Source organism: Elaeis guineensis, chromosome 1 (assembly GCF_000442705.2).
Source record: "Elaeis guineensis isolate ETL-2024a chromosome 1, EG11, whole genome shotgun sequence".
Taxonomy (NCBI): Eukaryota; Viridiplantae; Streptophyta; class Magnoliopsida; order Arecales; family Arecaceae; genus Elaeis; species Elaeis guineensis.
The window spans coordinates 17,208,660-17,225,366 of record NC_025993.2 but is presented as its reverse complement, the minus strand read 5'-3'; the positions used below and the strand labels follow the sequence as shown (position 1 = coordinate 17,225,366).

Sequence of the window (16,707 nt, the reverse complement as noted above, 5' to 3'; positions counted from 1 at the left end):
TAAATGCTATAGGACATAACCATATTAGATATGCAATGCCTACTAAATTAATAAAATTACTCAATAAACTCATCATTCCCAACACAAATAATTTTGATGTTATATATTGAACAACAAAAGCTGTCCAAATATATTTTTTTAGTCTAAATATTTCAAAAATATTTATTTTTTCTTCCACAACTCTCTAGCATACCCAAATCTCGTACCAAATATCCTATGGCTCTAAAAAGAAAGGCAAGAAGTGGCACGAGCTAACATCTTAGTAAAAATCCCCAGACATGTATATCCACAAATAATTAAAGATAGATAACAACAAATGATCCATACTAAAACATATACAATTATCATGAAATCACATATTAACAATCTAGCATACTCAAATAAAGAGAAAATACATATATGCATCATATATCAAAATAACCATACTATGATATTTCATATGATATCAAATTAACCATTTTATTCACCTGATTTTTCTTTTGATACAAAAGGAGACTATTGTACATAATACATGTTAATGTGGCTTGAATTTTGGATATCTTTTATGGGCTCGAACTATGACCCAATCTGAAAAGCCCGCGTTGCGACCTGAATGAAATATTTTGGGAAGTCTGTGGTGGTAGCGGAGGGAAATCTCGGCAGTTTTGTGAGAGGTTTGGGAAATCAAAGTGCGGCTAGGGTTTGGAGAGTTCTTGAGTGATTGTATCTCTCTTTTCATCATAGTGGAATTTTTCTCTCGTGTCTTGCCCGTGGACGTAGGCTTTTCAGCCGAACCACGTAAATCATGTGTTTGTTTTTCCTTCTCTTCTCTATTTTGTGTGATTGTACGAATCTGTGTGTGCCCTATATTTGTGCTTGCTATAACAATACATAATCACCAAAATTTATTAAAGGAAGAGAGTACATAAAAACAGGAAAGAAGATAATCCCCACCCACCCAACAACATCGAAATTCAAATTTCAAATTCTCTGACCAGCAACATTCAAAAAAATTTGAAATTTGAAATTCAAACTAGAGAAACTCTAACAAGTCCAATATTCAATGGACTCTTTTGGATTAACACAACTTCTATTAAGGAATCATAAATATAGTGGAGTCCTTATTTTGACCTGAGTATATCTTTATCTCAAAAGAGTTTTAATTATTTATTATCATCTCAATTATCTTAAATTATCTTTAACAATTAGGTTACAAGTGAGCCATCAAATCCTTAACATTGGGACGAGTACAATATATTCCCATTTGCCCCACGTATTATAATCAAGACACCTAATAGGTGTTATACAAAAATGTAATATGGCTATAAACTAACTCAAGTCAAAACTCCCACTTAAATAAGTAATTTCAATATATAAATCATGTTGGTTATATCCTATAAATTGAATACTCCCTTTTATGTATTATGATGCATGAAACTCTTTATGTAAGTACTTTATATTTTTCTTTGTAAATAATTTTTTATAAGCCATTCAAAGTCCAACTTTATGACATGAATTTTATGTGCACAAAACAAAAATTATATCCTTTATTTCTAAGAATAACATCAATATTATACAAGAAATAAATTAAATAAAAATTGAACTAATGATTCTCATATGATCCACATGATTTTATGCGATCTAGGGGGTGATTTGACTATTTGAAGATTCCTGTCTGCTGTAACAATCACAGGCTTTTATAGATCCTGGCTAATCTTTTCTGGTAAAACTTTTTTTTTTGGTAAAATGATCCTGGCCAATCTTTAATCACAAACGTAACATTAAAGAAGTACCGAGTTAAAACAATAGAAGTTTAACTCTAAGATCAATCAAAAAAGACATTCTTTTAAAGAAAAAAAAGATTGACATAATACCATCAAAACGTACACTAGGACACATGATTTAGTGCATATAAATTCTTTAGGTTACATTCAGGATAACGATACAATACCATCAATACAATCAAACCACTAGGAAATAGAAGTTACAGAATAAATATCCAAGTCCAATACACAGTTTAGACAAGGCAAATGAAAAAAACAGAAGCTAAAAGATACCGAGCACGTCCTTCCCATGCCAACCGCGAAATTCACACAAAATTGTACCTGAGAATAGAGAAAATTAATAATATGAGATTAACGGCATAATGGCCACTGGTCTAATGGTGATAGACAAATTAAAGAGGGAAAGGTAAACGTGATGGAAGTAGGGTTCACCTTGCTGAAGTGAGGGCACATACACACCCCTGATTTTAGCCTTCCGTTTGCTCGTTGGTTTGGAAGGGGGGAGGGGGTCCCTTGGTATACCGTATCCATGAGGGACCATCTATGTGTAACATCCCGGCCCAATTGGGCCAGAATCTGCCACAGCCCAAACACACACACACACACAAAAAAAAGAAGGAAAGAAACAGAGGAGAAGACTCCCTTCGGGAGTCTTCTTCCTCCGTTCACCGGCTCCCAATCGGAGTCGGAAAAGAGCCCCCCCTCCGGCTCTATTTAAGGAGGAGAATCCTCCTCTCTCCCTCTCACCGAAGGTCCTAAGCCCAGTCGGCGGCAATCACCGAAAAACTACCACGGAGATCCGACTTGTGCCCATCCAATTTCTCGCCGGAAAGCCTCACCAGCATCGAAGGTGAGCCTCCTCCTCCTTCCTCTCTTCTTCCCTTTCCTTCCCATGCCGGTGTGCACGCTCGCCGGCGATCGGAGTCGCCGGATTTTGTTGCGGAAGAAACCTCTATTTTGCCTATTTTTTTCGATTTTCCGACACCGGTGGTCACCGCCGACCACCGGTTTGGTCCCTCCGAGCTGTGGGATCGTTGGCTCTTGTCGCCGGCCACCGTCATGCCGGCTGTGGCCCTTGGTCGACCAAGCAAAGGAGGAGATTTGAGATCCCCTGTTTCGGCCCAAGAGAGGGCCGTGGGAAGAAGAAGGAAAAGAAAAAAAAAAGAAAAAGAAGGAAAAGAAAAAGAAAAAGAAAAGAAAAGAAAAAAAATAGAAATAGAAAAAAAAAAAAGAAAGAGAGAATTTTCTCTCTCTCCTCTCTCTCCTTTCTCTTCCTCTCTCCTCTCTCCTCTCTCTATATTTTCTCTCTCTAGATTCTCTCTCTAGACCTTTCTCTCTCTTTATGAATTTTATCTCCCTAGAATCTTTCTCTTTCTCTCTCTAACAGCATCACAGACTCTAGAATAAACTTGAGATGAAAATAAGATGATCTGAGATTGCTTCAAAATTCGTGCAGTAGATCTGATCCCAGCTCGATCTTATTCGAAATTTATAATATTTGATTCATATTGAGTCATCTTGATAGGACCTCTGATGATCTCGATCATGATTATCTTATTTGAAGGATACAAAGATTTTCTCTCCACTTTCTCTCTCTACTTTTTCTCTCTAGAATTTTCTCTCTCTTCATGGATTTTCTCTCTCTAGAAGTCTTATGGATTAGTGGAGGATCCAGATACTTAGACAAATCTTAATTTTGATTAATTCTAAGAGAGGTCCTAGATTTGTGTTGTTAGGATCGATTATCAGATAATTTTCTTCATATATGATTTTTATATTTGATTAGGGTTTGAAGAGATGATTGTCTGCATATGATATCAAGTGGAATATTTTGTTAAAGACATTCATAAATCAAAGAAGAACATTGATTTTTGGTGCTTGGATCAGTCACCAGTAAAGGTAAGAATCTCTGTACATGATCATCATTATGTATGTTATTTTACTGTTGGTTTTATCTCATTGATTTTGTATCGTCGGATTTGAGATCGATAAATTTTTTATACCTGAGACACTGTTATCTATTTATGTGATTTTGAGCACGAATATGTTATATCAATACATATGTATCAGCGATTGATGGCATGATTATATGGGTATGACATATTTATTACACCGCAAAATTTGAATTGATTAATGAAGTCAAATATTATAATTCATAAAAATAAAATGACAGAGAAATATGGTTTGGACTGGTCTTGTCATGTAGAATAGCCTGCCAGGAGCTTATGCCTGGGACAGCCCCCACAAGCTTATGTGTGGAAGAATCTGATCCAAGAAAGATCATGAATGATTTGATCCGAGAAAGATTATGGCCACTTTGATCCAAGAAAGATCATGAATATTTCGATCCGAGGAAGATCACAAAAATCGATCCGAATAAAAGATCGTCGCATGATCCTGGTAGTCCAAAACCAAAGCCAAAGCCAAAAAGAAAAGGATTAAAGATGATGTGATAATAGAAGAAAATAGAAAGATAAGACATGAAACAATCATTGAATAAAATTGTTTCACTTATTAACATATGATAATGCATCTCTTTTGATAAAATATATAATCTATAAATATTTACAGTATTCTGGACAGTGAACATCGGCTTTTATGTGCCATTGCTTATTCTTTATTTTCAGATTATATTATTATATTGGTGTGATATAAAAATTCTTACTGGGCTGTAAAGCTCACACCCCTTCATCTTTCTTTTCTTCTCAGAGTTACAAGATGTCCATAGTTGGCTATGGTATGGATTTGTGAGTGAGCGGATACATAGATAGGTACCATTGATATTTGATCAGAGGATTGAAGGAATGTTAATTGTAATTATGCAAATTTTATGAATTATTGTTGAAATTAAATATTATGGCTGATAAGGTTGTAATGATTTAATTTGGCCTTGCATATTCTTTAGGGCTTGCTCTAAGGAGTGTGCGGCCATCACGTATCCGACCTGGGTGTTGGGTTCGGAGCACGACAAAATGGTATCAGAGCTTAGATTATGATCATTGGGGATTATAATATAAGTGATTTAAATATTATAGAGTAATAACAGAGCTTAGGTTATGATCATTGGGGATTATGATATAAGTGATTAGGATTTGATAAAATGATATTAGAGCTTAAGTTTAAGTCACTAGGGATTGTCATATAAGTGATATCAAAACTTTGAGATTATAATCAATAGAGTATGATTGATAATATCAGAGTTTAAGATTATAATCATTAAAGGTATGATAGAATGATATTAGAATTTAGATTATGATCACTAGAAAATATGATTTAAGTGGTATTTGAGTTTAAGGTTATAATTATTCAGAATTATAATTTTAGTGATATCTGAACTTAGGTTATGATCATGATGAACATGATAGATATAAAAGAGAAGATTCAATATTTAGATTTTGAATCAATAGATATTAAGATAAAATTTATGCATAAGTGACATATGATATCTATAATAGAATTAATGAGTTATATCTTGGATTTCAATTAGTAGGGTGGCCTGAATATAAGAAGAGTTGACCCTGAAAAGAAGTGGGAGGTATTGATATGTTATGTTGAGTATACTCGATGATTTTGGAATGCTAAACTTATATGGAAGGAAATTATGATAACTTTTTTGATTTTGATATTAACTATCTGAGTATTACAAATTTTAAATTTATCAGAAGGAAGTTAGGATATGGTCTAAGAAGAAATTTTATCATATGAGAGAGAAATATTTTTGAGCATTGAACCTATAAGAGGATCATATATGAAACTCAATCTTAGATGAAAAAAAAATATTTGAATTTTATTATGAGAATATGAGATACACATTTTGGTGAAATCTTTGGTTACTCAAAATATCATATTCTGAATATGATTCTTTGATCTTTCAAGTTGCATTGAATTTCAAGTCAAAAGCTTACTTTTCTAAATGGATCAAAAGTATTTTGATATTGTTGTTAAATTAAAGAAAAAAATTTATTTTGTCAGAGTATGATATATAGATTATGATGAAATCTTTAATAATTCATATTACTATCTGTGGATTAATTTTTTTTTTCTTGTGATTGTTGAATATGGTGAAGTGTATTAATTATTCAAGTCAAAGTTTGGATTTTTTGAAATTGAACTAAGGCATCTTGCTAGTATTAAATTTTGAATGACTTATACAAGGGACAAGATTTTGTATGGATTTATTGATTAATATTAAGGGTTGTGATGAAAGGACCTCTATAAGAAATAATCAAGTTGATTCTACTTAAAAATATTGACTTGAGTTCTTCTAGTTTGTCAAGTTAGAATTAATTCTTTTAAAAAGAAAGATTGATTTAGAAATTATCTAAATGATTGTAAGGTAAATCTAAGGTTAACTCCAATCAATTCTAGACATGTTTGATTCTTGAAGAGTGATAAAACTTATGCAATGATTTCAAATATAAGAAGTGGATCAAGATTTAATTTTTATATGCTATACCCAAAGGTAGTAAAGATAAAGAAACTTAAAATTTTGTCCTAAGTCTTATATGAAATTTGAAGGTTGGATCTATCCTGGATTGATCTAATATATAAGGATATTTTTATCTTTGATAGACTTATATAATTTGATAAATTAAGATCAGAGTGTGCAGCAAAAGCGTGGTGGATTAAATTGATTAAAAATATTAATTTTTTAAATCAAAAGATATTATGATGAAATACATTAGTTGTAAATAAGGAAGAATTTTATTGATAATGAAAAGATGCTATAAATTTTGATCTAATCTGATCATAGTCGGATATTTTTTGTCAGTAGGTTATTTCATTGTAAATAATGCCAAAGAATTTTAGATATCTCAAGTTTATTAACAGCTTGATAGTTCTGATATTAGTTCAAACTTAGAATGTCCTGACATAGATCTCATATTTTTTAAAAAAATTTAATATTGTTACTTAGACTGATATAGAAGATTGAGATTTTCTTAAGATGAGAGTCTACATATAAAATTTATTGGAAGGTCAAGAGAAGAAAGAAATCGATGATTATGAAGAGTGTCCGATGTTTGACCTTTATTTATTTTTCTATCAAGGGTAGTCTGAGATAATTATGAATTTCGAGTGGAATGTATTAGACAAATAACGGTGGTATATTAATACAAGTCCAAAATATTACAGTTCTTCAAAAAGTTGAGAAATCAATAAGAAGGGATGAGTTTGAGATTTCAAATAATTTTTGTTATAACAAGATCATGAGAAATAAATAATATATAAGATATTATCGTAAGCTTGAGAATGACATGAAGAATGTATACTTTGAAATATGTATATCGAACGACATAACTTAATTTCGAGGATGAAATTATTTGAAGGGGGGAGAATGTAACATCTCGGCCCAATTGGGCTCAAAATCAGCCACAGCCCAAACACAAAAAAAAAGGAAAGAAACAGAGGAGAAGACTCCCGAAGGGAGTCTTCTTCCTCCGTTCACCGGCTCCCAATCGGAGTCGGAAAAGAGCCCCCCCTCCGGCTCTATTTAAGGAGGAGAATCTTCCTCTCTCCCTCTCACCGAAGGTCTTAAGCCCAGTCGGCGGCAATTGCCGAAAAACCACCGCGGAGACCCAACCTGTGCCCATCCAATTTCTTGTCGGAAAGCCTCATCGACATCGAAGGTGAGCCTCCTCCTCCTTCCTCTCTTCTTCCCTTTCCTTCCCGTGCCAGTGTGCACGCTCGCCGGTGACCGGAGTCGTCAGATTTTGTTGCGGAAGAAACCTCTATTTTGCCCATTTTTCTTCAATTTTTCGACGCCGGTGGTCACCGCCGACCACCGATTTGGTCCCTCCGAGCTGTGGGATCGTCGGCCCTTGTCGCCGGCCACCGCCATGCCGGCTGTAGCCCTTGGTCGGCCAAGCAAAAGAGGGGATTTGAGATCCCCTGTTTCGGCCCAGGAGAGGCCGTGGGAAGAAGGAAAAGAAAAAAAAAGAAAAAGAAGAAGGAAAAGAAAAAGAAAGAGAAAAGAAAAGAAAAAAAAAGAGAAAGAGAAAAAGAAAAATAGAAAAAAAAAGAAAGAGAGAATTTTCTCTCTCTCCTCTCTCTCCTTTCTTTTCCTCTTTCCTCTCTCCACTCTCTACATTTTCTCTCTCTAAATTTTCTCCTAGACCTTTCTCTCTCTTTATGAATTTTATCTCCCTATAATCTTTCTCTTTCTCTCTCTCTCTCTAATTGCATCACAGACTCTAGGATAAACTTGAGATGAAAATAAGATGATCTGAAATTGCTCCGAAATTTATGCAGTAGATCTAATCCCAGCTCGATCTTATTCGAAATTTATAATATTTGATTCATATTGAGTCACCTTGATAGTACCTCTGATGATCTCAATCATGATTATCTTATTTGAAGGATATGAAGATTCTCTCTCTACTTTCTCTCTTTAAAATTTTCTCTCTCTAGAAGTCTTATGGATCAGTGGAGGATCCAGATACTTAGACAAATCCTAATTTTGGTTAATTCTAAGAGAGGTCCTAGATTTATGTTATTAGGATCAATTATCGGATAATTTTCTCCATATATGATTTTTATATTTGATTAGGGTTTGAAGAGATGATTATCTGCATATGATATCGAGTGAAATATTTTGTTAAAGACATTCATAAATCAAAGAAGAACATTGATTTTTGGTGCTTGGATCAGTCATCGGTAAAGATAAGAATCCCTGTACATGATCATCATTATGTATGTTATTTTACTGTTGGTTTTATCTCATTGATTTTGCATCGTTGGATTTGAGATCGATAAATTTTTTATACCTGAGACACTGTTATCTATTTATGTGATTTTGAGCATGAATATGTTATATCAATACATATGTATCAGCGATTGATGGCATGATTATATGGGTATGACATATTTATTACACCGCAAAATTTGAATTGATTAATGAAGTCAAATATTATAATTCATGAAAATAAAAAGAAAGAGAAATATGGTTTGGACTGGTCTTGTCATGTGGAATAGCTTGTCAGGAGCTTATGCCTGGGACAGCCCCCACAAGCTTATGTGTGGAAGAATCTGATCCGAGAAAGATCATGAATGATTTGATCCAAGAAAGATCATGGCCACTTTGATCCGAGAAAGATCATGAACATTTCGATCCGAGGAAGATCACAGAAATCGATCCGAATAAAAGATCGTCGCATGATCCTGGTAGTCCAAAGCTAAAGCCAAAGCCAAAAAGAAAAGGATTAAAGATGATGTGATAATAGAAGAAAATAGAAAGATAAGACATGAAACAATCGTTGAATAAAATTGTTTCACTTATTAACATATGATAATGTATCTCTTTTGATAAAATAGATAATGTATAAATGTTTGCAGTATTCTGGATAGTGAACATCGGCTTTTATGTGTCATTGCTTATTCTTTATTTTCAGATTATATTATTATATTGGTGTGATATGAAAATTCTTACTGGGCTGTAAAACTCACATCCCTTCATCTTTCTTTTCTTCTCAGAGTTACAAGATATCCATGGTTAGCTATGGTATAGATTTGTGAGTGAGCGGATGCATAGATAAGAACCGTTGATACTTGATCAGAGGATTGAAGGAATGTTAATTGTAATTATGTAAATTTTATGAATTATTGTTGAAATTAAATATTATGGCTGATAAGGTTGTAATGATTTAATTTGGCCTTGCATATTCTTTAGAGCTTGCTCTAAGGAGTGTGCGGCCATCACGTATCCGATCCGGATGTTGGGTTCGGGGCGTGACACTGTGTCTCGGATCCGAACCTCAGGGATCCACTGAATGAAATTTGGTGTATCCTTCGGAAAGCTCTTAAACAGTGCTGAGCCGCATGTCAGTACAAATTTTCTGAGATTCTGGACCGCAGTCGGAGCATTTTGATGCTGCCCGAGTAGTTCCAATAACCACTGGGGGAGGTGCTCCGATTGTTGATCAAGATTATTGGAAACATCTGGGAGGCACTCCGGGGAGTGACCAGTGGGTATCTCTGAGGGCCCCTGTAGCACAAAAGGATGTTCCAGGACCACGACCAGGAATTGCAACTTACCGACATTCTCCACATGCTCTAATCTTGGGCAATTCAGTATATGCAAAGATTCAACATGGGAAGGTTGGATACTCTTTCTAACGTCAGGTGTCTCTCAATGTGGAGAGTGCCAGTTAAGGAGGGGAGGTTTTTGATTTCTCTCAGGTTGTGGGCGTCCATAATTTGCAGTTGTTGCAAGTTGGTGGCATACCCCAGACCTTCCGGAAGAGCTATTAGCTCGGGACAGTTCTCCAGATGCAGGAACTTGAGATGCGGCAACAACTTAGAGGCTCCTCTAATTTCATCACCAACCTCTTCCACCGCACCTAATGACCATTCTTTCCAGTTGCGCAAGTGTTTGAGTTGCAGGTATTCAAGCCTAGGAAATGCAGTTACTCCTGAGCCACGCCGACCAAGAAGCTCAGGTCCAATCGTTGAGATCGCATCTGCTCCTGAAATCCGAAGGAATTTCAGCTGGGGCAATAGGCCTAGCGGAGGAAGTTGCCGGCATGACCTACATTTATCAAGTTGCAAGAATGCCAGGTGAGGAAAGGAGGCACCCAGTGAGGATGACATCAACCAGCCGGGAAACCCGCTACCAAAGAAGTCGTGGAACCGAAGGTCTTTCAGGTTGGATGGAGGAGAGAGGTTGTTGCATATCTTGTTCACTTTCTGGATTGCGTCCTCCCCGCATCGTGGCTGATTATTCTCAGCCTCGGGTGGAAGCCAGCACAAAACCAATTTTCTGAGAAAGCAAACGCTCGCGAGTGCTGAAGCTCCAGCTCGTGACCTCTCCAACCTGTCTATCCGGAGCACTCTCAGCTGGGACAGAGATTGCAGCTCCTGCAAATCGCACCCCTGCTCTTGCTCGCCTCCATCATCACCGACAACAAATCCTTCAAGAGAGACGAGATTTCTCAATTTGCCTATTCCTTTTGGGAGATGGCTTAACGGAGTCTTGTCGAGGCCAAGGCATCTTAGATTGCACAACCTCGTGATGGCCTTGGGAAGCGTGTGCAGGGATTTACAGCCAGAGAGTTTCAACGTCTGCAGATTTTGAAGGTGTCCGATAGACTCTGGTAAATTTTTGACATTCGTTCCATCAAGATCCAGGTACCTTAGATGTAACAGGTTTCCAATGGAGTCTGGAAGGCTCTCCAGCCCTGTGCCGGTCAAGTCCAAAACTCGTAGCTGCCCGAGTCTTCCAAGATCATGCTCAACTATCTTTGTCCCGGCACTATCCCACACAATTAGAGTCCTCAAGCATTTCTGCTTTTTCACCGCATCAGGGATATCTAGCCTCTCTCCCATGTTTGAAACTGACAAGCGACGAAGCTTGATCAAGCGGTTCGTGTTATATGCGTTTTCACCACCAACAAAAGTATTCTCATCTCCTATCAAAAATAGAGCAAGAGAACGTAGCAGATCATGCATTGTGCACCAACTCTCATCTACAAAATAAGGATCAAGTCGTAAAAGATTCCTGCAAATCAACTCTTTGTAGTAATCTTCAGCTAAATCTTCTAGCAATACATCGCCTTGTGATTTTACAAAACCTTCAGCCAACCAGTACCGAACAAGATCATCACGGTGCATCCGAGAATCCTCAGGATATAATGAGCAGAAAAGAAAACATTGTTTCAGATCAGATGCTAAATCTTCGTAGCTTAAAAATAAGGCTCCTGGGAGTTCTGTCTGAAGTTGGCTCATAGACCATGCATCACTTCTCAGAACATTATTCCACTCTATTATGCTTCTCTTCTTCAACTTTAGAACCCCTGCTATGGTTTTGATTGCAAGAGGAAGGCCATCACATTTTTTAACAATTTTAAGACCAATGTCTCTTAAATTAAAGATCTCTTCCTTTTCATCATCTCTAAAGACTTTCTTGCATACCAATGCCCAGCCATCATCAGTATCCATTTCGTCAACATGGTGAACAAGTGCTCTCATATTCGTAGCCACATTTATGTCTCGAGTGGTGATCACAATCCTACCACCAGCCGTTGCACTTTCTAAAGGATATCTGAGCAGATCCTCCCATACTTTTGCTTCCCATATATCATCTAACACAATAATGAACCTTTTTGAAAGGACAGAGGAAAGATAGGGTACGAGTTCAGCTTTTGTCTTAGCCTGCCTATAATTTCCACCCGCACTCCTAATCATCTCTTTCAGCAACTCAGTCTCTGAAAAATCCTTGGACACACACACCCATACTCGCATAGGAAAGTTTTCTTTTATTCTTTCATCACTGTATATATTAGAAGCAAGAGTAGTTTTGCCGATTCCACCCATCCCAACAATCCCCAAAATCCAGCATTTTTGTTTATCTTCTTTGACTAATAAACCCACAAGACCCTGGGTAGCTTCTTCGATTTGTTTCCCTACTGTTGGGTGTAAAACCCCCCCTAGCTAAAGTTCGTGTCAGGAGTGACCCCACGGGGATTCTACCGGCGTCCGACCTGCGGCGGCAGGGAGACTTCGTCCGGACTCCTACGGGAGCCGGACTTCATCTCCGACTCCAACTACAGGAGGACTTCGTCCGGACTCCTACGGGAGCCGGACTCCGTTTCCAACTTCAACTACAGGTAAACTTCGTCCGGACTCCTATGGGAGCCGGACTCCGTCTCCAACTTCAACTGCAGGTAAACTTCGTCCGGACTCCTACGGGAGCCGGACTCCGTCTCCAACTTCGACTACAGATAAACTTCGTCCGGACTCCTACGGGAGCCGGACTCCGTCTCCAACTTCGACTGCAGATAAACTTCGTCCGGAGTCCTACGGGAGCCGGACTCCGTCTCCAACTTCAACTGTAGGTAAACTTCGTCCGGACTCCTATGGGAGCCGGACTCCGTCTCCAACTTCAACTGCAGGCAAACTTCGTCCAGACTCCTACGGGAGCCGGACTCCGTCTCCAACTTCAACTACAGGTAAACTTCGTTCGGACTCCTACGGGAGCCGAACTCCGTCTCTAACTTCGACTGCAGGCAAACTTCATCCGGACTCCTACGGGAGCTGGACTCCATCTCCAACTTCGACTGCAGGTAAACTTCGTCCGGACTCCTACGGGAGTCGGACTCCGTCTCCAACTTCAACTGCAGGAAGACTTCGTCCGAGCTCCTACGGGAGCCGGACTTCGCCTCCGACTCCAACTACAGGTAGGATTTGTCCGGGCTCCCACGGGAGCCGGACTTCCGTCCTGAACTCCTGCTGAAGGTCTCGGCCTAGATTCCTCGATAAATGATCCCCATCCGGGCTTCTGCGGAAATCAGACTCCAACCGAACTTCGGTCGATAAGTCTGGACCCCCTGGCAGGCCGCAGTAACGGCCACGACTCTACTCCACTCCCTGCGGTGGATCCTATGTGGCTCCATTAATCCCTGGCGGGCCGCAGTAACGGCCACGACTCTGCTCCACTCTCTGCGGCGGATCCTACACGGCTCCATTACTCCCTGGCAGGCCGCAGTAACGGCCACGATTCTGCTCCACTTCCTGCAACGGATACTCTGTGCAGTTCCACTACTCTCTGGCGAGTCGCGATAACGAACGCCGCTCCACTCCCCGCAACTGATTCCACATGGCGAGCCATGGTGACAACCACGACTCCACCCCATTACTCTTCATGATAAATTCCTCCTGGCCCCATATGGCCCACGACGAGGCGATCATAAACAGTCGCAATCAATCTTCTGCTCCCCCCGTCTATAAAAGGGGACCCAGATACGTTATTCTCTAAGCTCTCTTTTCTATCCCAAAATTCTGCTAAAATTTTCGTTCGAGCACTCCATTCTTGTTGAGGTAGAGAACTGATTTGAGCGTCGGAGGGTCTTGCCGGAGCAACTCCACCTCCAGTTTAGACTTCTTTTGCGGTCCCGGCGGCGACCGCGACTCCCTCGACTCCAGCTTCTCCGGCGCAGGCAGATTTTTGCACCAACAGGATTAGCACTAGAGGGAGGGCCTGTGTCTTTGCAGTATCCTTGTTCTTAAAGGAGCGCTCAACGGGACCGCCTCCGGTCATCTTTTTCGATGTCTTCTCCTCCTTCCCCCGCTAGATCCCTTCTCGCGAAGCATCCACACGGCGACCCATGCCCTCCGCGGCCAGATCTCAGGCTCTGGCCTCACCTCCAGTTTCTTAGGCCCCACATCCTCCGACAACGGCCGCCGGCATGGAGCGGTCGGACAATCGGCCTCCGACGGATTTCGCCAACACCATCTCGGAAGAATCCTGGCGGGGAGCGACCGACGTATTGCCCGGACTTCCCAAGCGGCAAAAGATCGAGAAATCCATAACTTTCATCGAAGAAGATGCTCAGGGAGTTCAATTTCTTCATAACGACGCTATCGTAGTTTCCTTGAATATAGCTAATTACGACATCCGCCGCATTCTTATCGATAATGGGAGTTCGACCGATATTTTGTTCTACGATGCCTTCTCAAGAATGTCTATCCTCGATAGCCATCTGAGGCCGATTAGCTCCCCTCTAGTAGGGTTTAACGGCGATGCTGTCCCGGTGGAGGGAGTGATAACTTTGACTATAGCCGCAGGTCGATATCCAAGACAATCCAGGGCTCTGGTGAATTTTCTGGTGGTGAAGGCGCCGTCAGCCTACTACGCGATCCTCGACAGACCTGGCCTTAATGCTATCCGAGCCATCGTGTCAACCTACCATTTGAAGTTGAAATTTTCTACCAACTAGGGGATCGGAGAAGTCAGGGGAGACCAAGCCCTGGCCAGACACTGCTACAACATCGCCTTGCAAAGAAGCGACCAATCCGACCCCTGTCCAGTTGATGGGTTGGATGCCCGCGATGACCTCACTGAGGAGAGGGGCGGCCCAATCGAAGATCTGGTTTCGATCTCTTTGAACGACGGGAATGCAGAGCATGTGGTGAAGATCGGCTCCAATCTAGGGAAAGAGGTGCGGACGCATCTCATCGATTTTCTACGAAAGAATGCGGACGTTTTTGCTTGGGTTCCAGCAGACATGCCGGAGATTGACACGGAAGTCATGGAGCACCGCCTGGCCGTCGATCCCAAGCATCGACCGACGAAAGAGAAAATTCGAGGTCATGCACCAGAGAGGTAGAAAGCGATAGCCGAGGAAGTGGACAAACTCCTGAAAGCCGGATTCATTAGGGAAGTCAATTATCCTGACTGGATTTCCAACGTTGTCCTAGTCAAAAAGGCAAATGGCAAGTGGAGGATGTGCATAGACTTCAAAAAGCTGAATAAAGCCTACCTAAAGGACAGCTACCCTCTGTCCAGAATTGATCAACTGGTAGACGCGACCTCGGGCCATGAGCTCCTCACCTTTATGGATGCATTCTCCGGCTATAATCAAATCAAGATAGCATCGGAAGACGAAGAAAAGACTACTTTCATTACTAACCGTGGCCTTTACTGTTACAGGATCATGCCTTTCGGCCTCAAAAATGCAGGCGCAACCTACCAACGGCTGGTGAACAAAATCTTCAAGGAGCAGATCGGCCGCAATATGGAGGTCTACATGGACGACATGCTCGTGAAAAGTAAATCTTCCATGAATCACGTCACCGACCTCGAGGAGGCCTTCGACGCCCTCCAAAAATATAAGATGAAGCTGAACCCAACTAAATGTGCTTTCGAAGTGATCTCGGGGAAGTTCCTGGGCTTTATGGTATCTGGACGCAAAATTGAAGCCAACCCGGAGAAAATTTGTGCCATCCAGGAGATGGCCACCCCGAAGTCGATAAAAGAGGTTCAGCGCCTTACAGGGAGGGTAGCAGCCCTGAATCGCTTCGTCGCGAGATCGGCCGAACGGTGCTTACCCTTCTTCCAAACCCTCAAGCGGCCGAAGAACTTCTGTTGGATCCCTGAGTGCCAACAGGCATTCGAAGAACTAAGGAGCTACCTCGGCTCACCTCCGCTGTTGGCGAAGTCAGAGCCTGGAGAGGAACTATTTTTATACCTGGCGGTCTCTCCCATGGCTCTCATGACAGTCCTTGTCAAGGAAGAAGCAAAAGTCCAACGGCCGATCTACTACGTCAGTCGCACGTTGAGAGACACCGAGACCAGGTATACTAAATTAGAAAAACTGACTTACGCCTTGTTGATTGCAGCCCGGAGGCTCCGACCCTACTTTCAAGGGCACACCGTAACGTTGCTCACCGACCAACCGATCAAGGCGATTCTACACCGGACGGATGCCTCCGAGAGGATGGCAAAATGGGCGATCGAGCTCACAGAATTCGACATCAACTATCGACCCAGGCTAGCAGTGAAGGTCCAGATATTGGCAGATTTCATAGTGGAGTGTACTATCCCGGAGGAGGCCGAACCTGAACAAGGTGAAATTGATGGCCTGGATGAAGCGAAAATTTAGTGCAGGGGCAAAATGATAATTTTAAAATTTTTTTAAAATTACTATTTTACAGCAGAATTATTAATTAATCTCATTAATTAATACTAATTAACCCTACACTAGGATCTAAATATGATACAACAGCATGCATTTAAATTTGAAATTCAAATTTGAATCAGTAAACATTTTACAGTACTGTGTTCAGAACACATCACCTTTTGTGGGTAGTCGATCACCGCAATCTGATCACCGTCGGGGGGCTCTGATCGTCACATCATAGCCACATAAATATCTGACCTCTGCGGATCGTCCACACGAAGCTCCCGTCTGATCAGCTCCTCACGAATGCTAGTTCGTGATTTCACCCTTTTGATGGCAGATGTTGATCGAACTCCTTCGATCGATGTGTGCCGACTTCTTGGATGCTCTAGATCGTCTGCACAGTTGCTTGAGAGGCTGATGGATCTCTCCCTAAAATTTTGTGGACTCACGACACTCGTGGCACACCAATCTCACTTCCCGAACCTTAGGTAGAAACCCTAGGGTACACACCAAAAACCCTGCGCCCAATTTTCTCTCTTTTCTTTCTT

General features: G+C 40.6%; 1 protein-coding gene across 1 annotated transcript; it reads right to left on the bottom strand.

Moving 5' to 3' along the window:
• Positions 1-1,910: 1,910 nt before the first annotated feature.
• Positions 1,911-12,071, bottom strand: LOC105036512 (putative disease resistance protein RGA3). Its single transcript, XM_073252332.1, has 4 exons — positions 9,867-12,071; positions 9,514-9,744; positions 2,037-2,084; positions 1,911-1,949 (listed from the first exon to the last, which is right to left on the bottom strand). Exons 1-4 carry the CDS (start codon positions 12,069-12,071, stop codon positions 1,911-1,913), a joined length of 2,523 nt encoding a protein of 840 aa, XP_073108433.1.
• Positions 12,072-16,707: the final 4,636 nt, after the last annotated feature.

Coding starts and splice junctions, on each gene's coding strand:
- LOC105036512 (XM_073252332.1), bottom strand. CDS start 12,071: ATGGGTGGAATCGGCAAAACTACTCTTGCTTCTAATATATACAGTGAT. Junction 9,745..9,866: donor GACACCTGACGTTAGAAAGA/GTATCCAACCTT, acceptor TTTGTGCTACAG/GGGCCCTCAGAGATACCCAC. Junction 1,950..2,036: donor GCATGGGAAGGACGTGCTCG/GTATCTTTTAGC, acceptor TCTATTTCCTAG/TGGTTTGATTGTATTGATGG.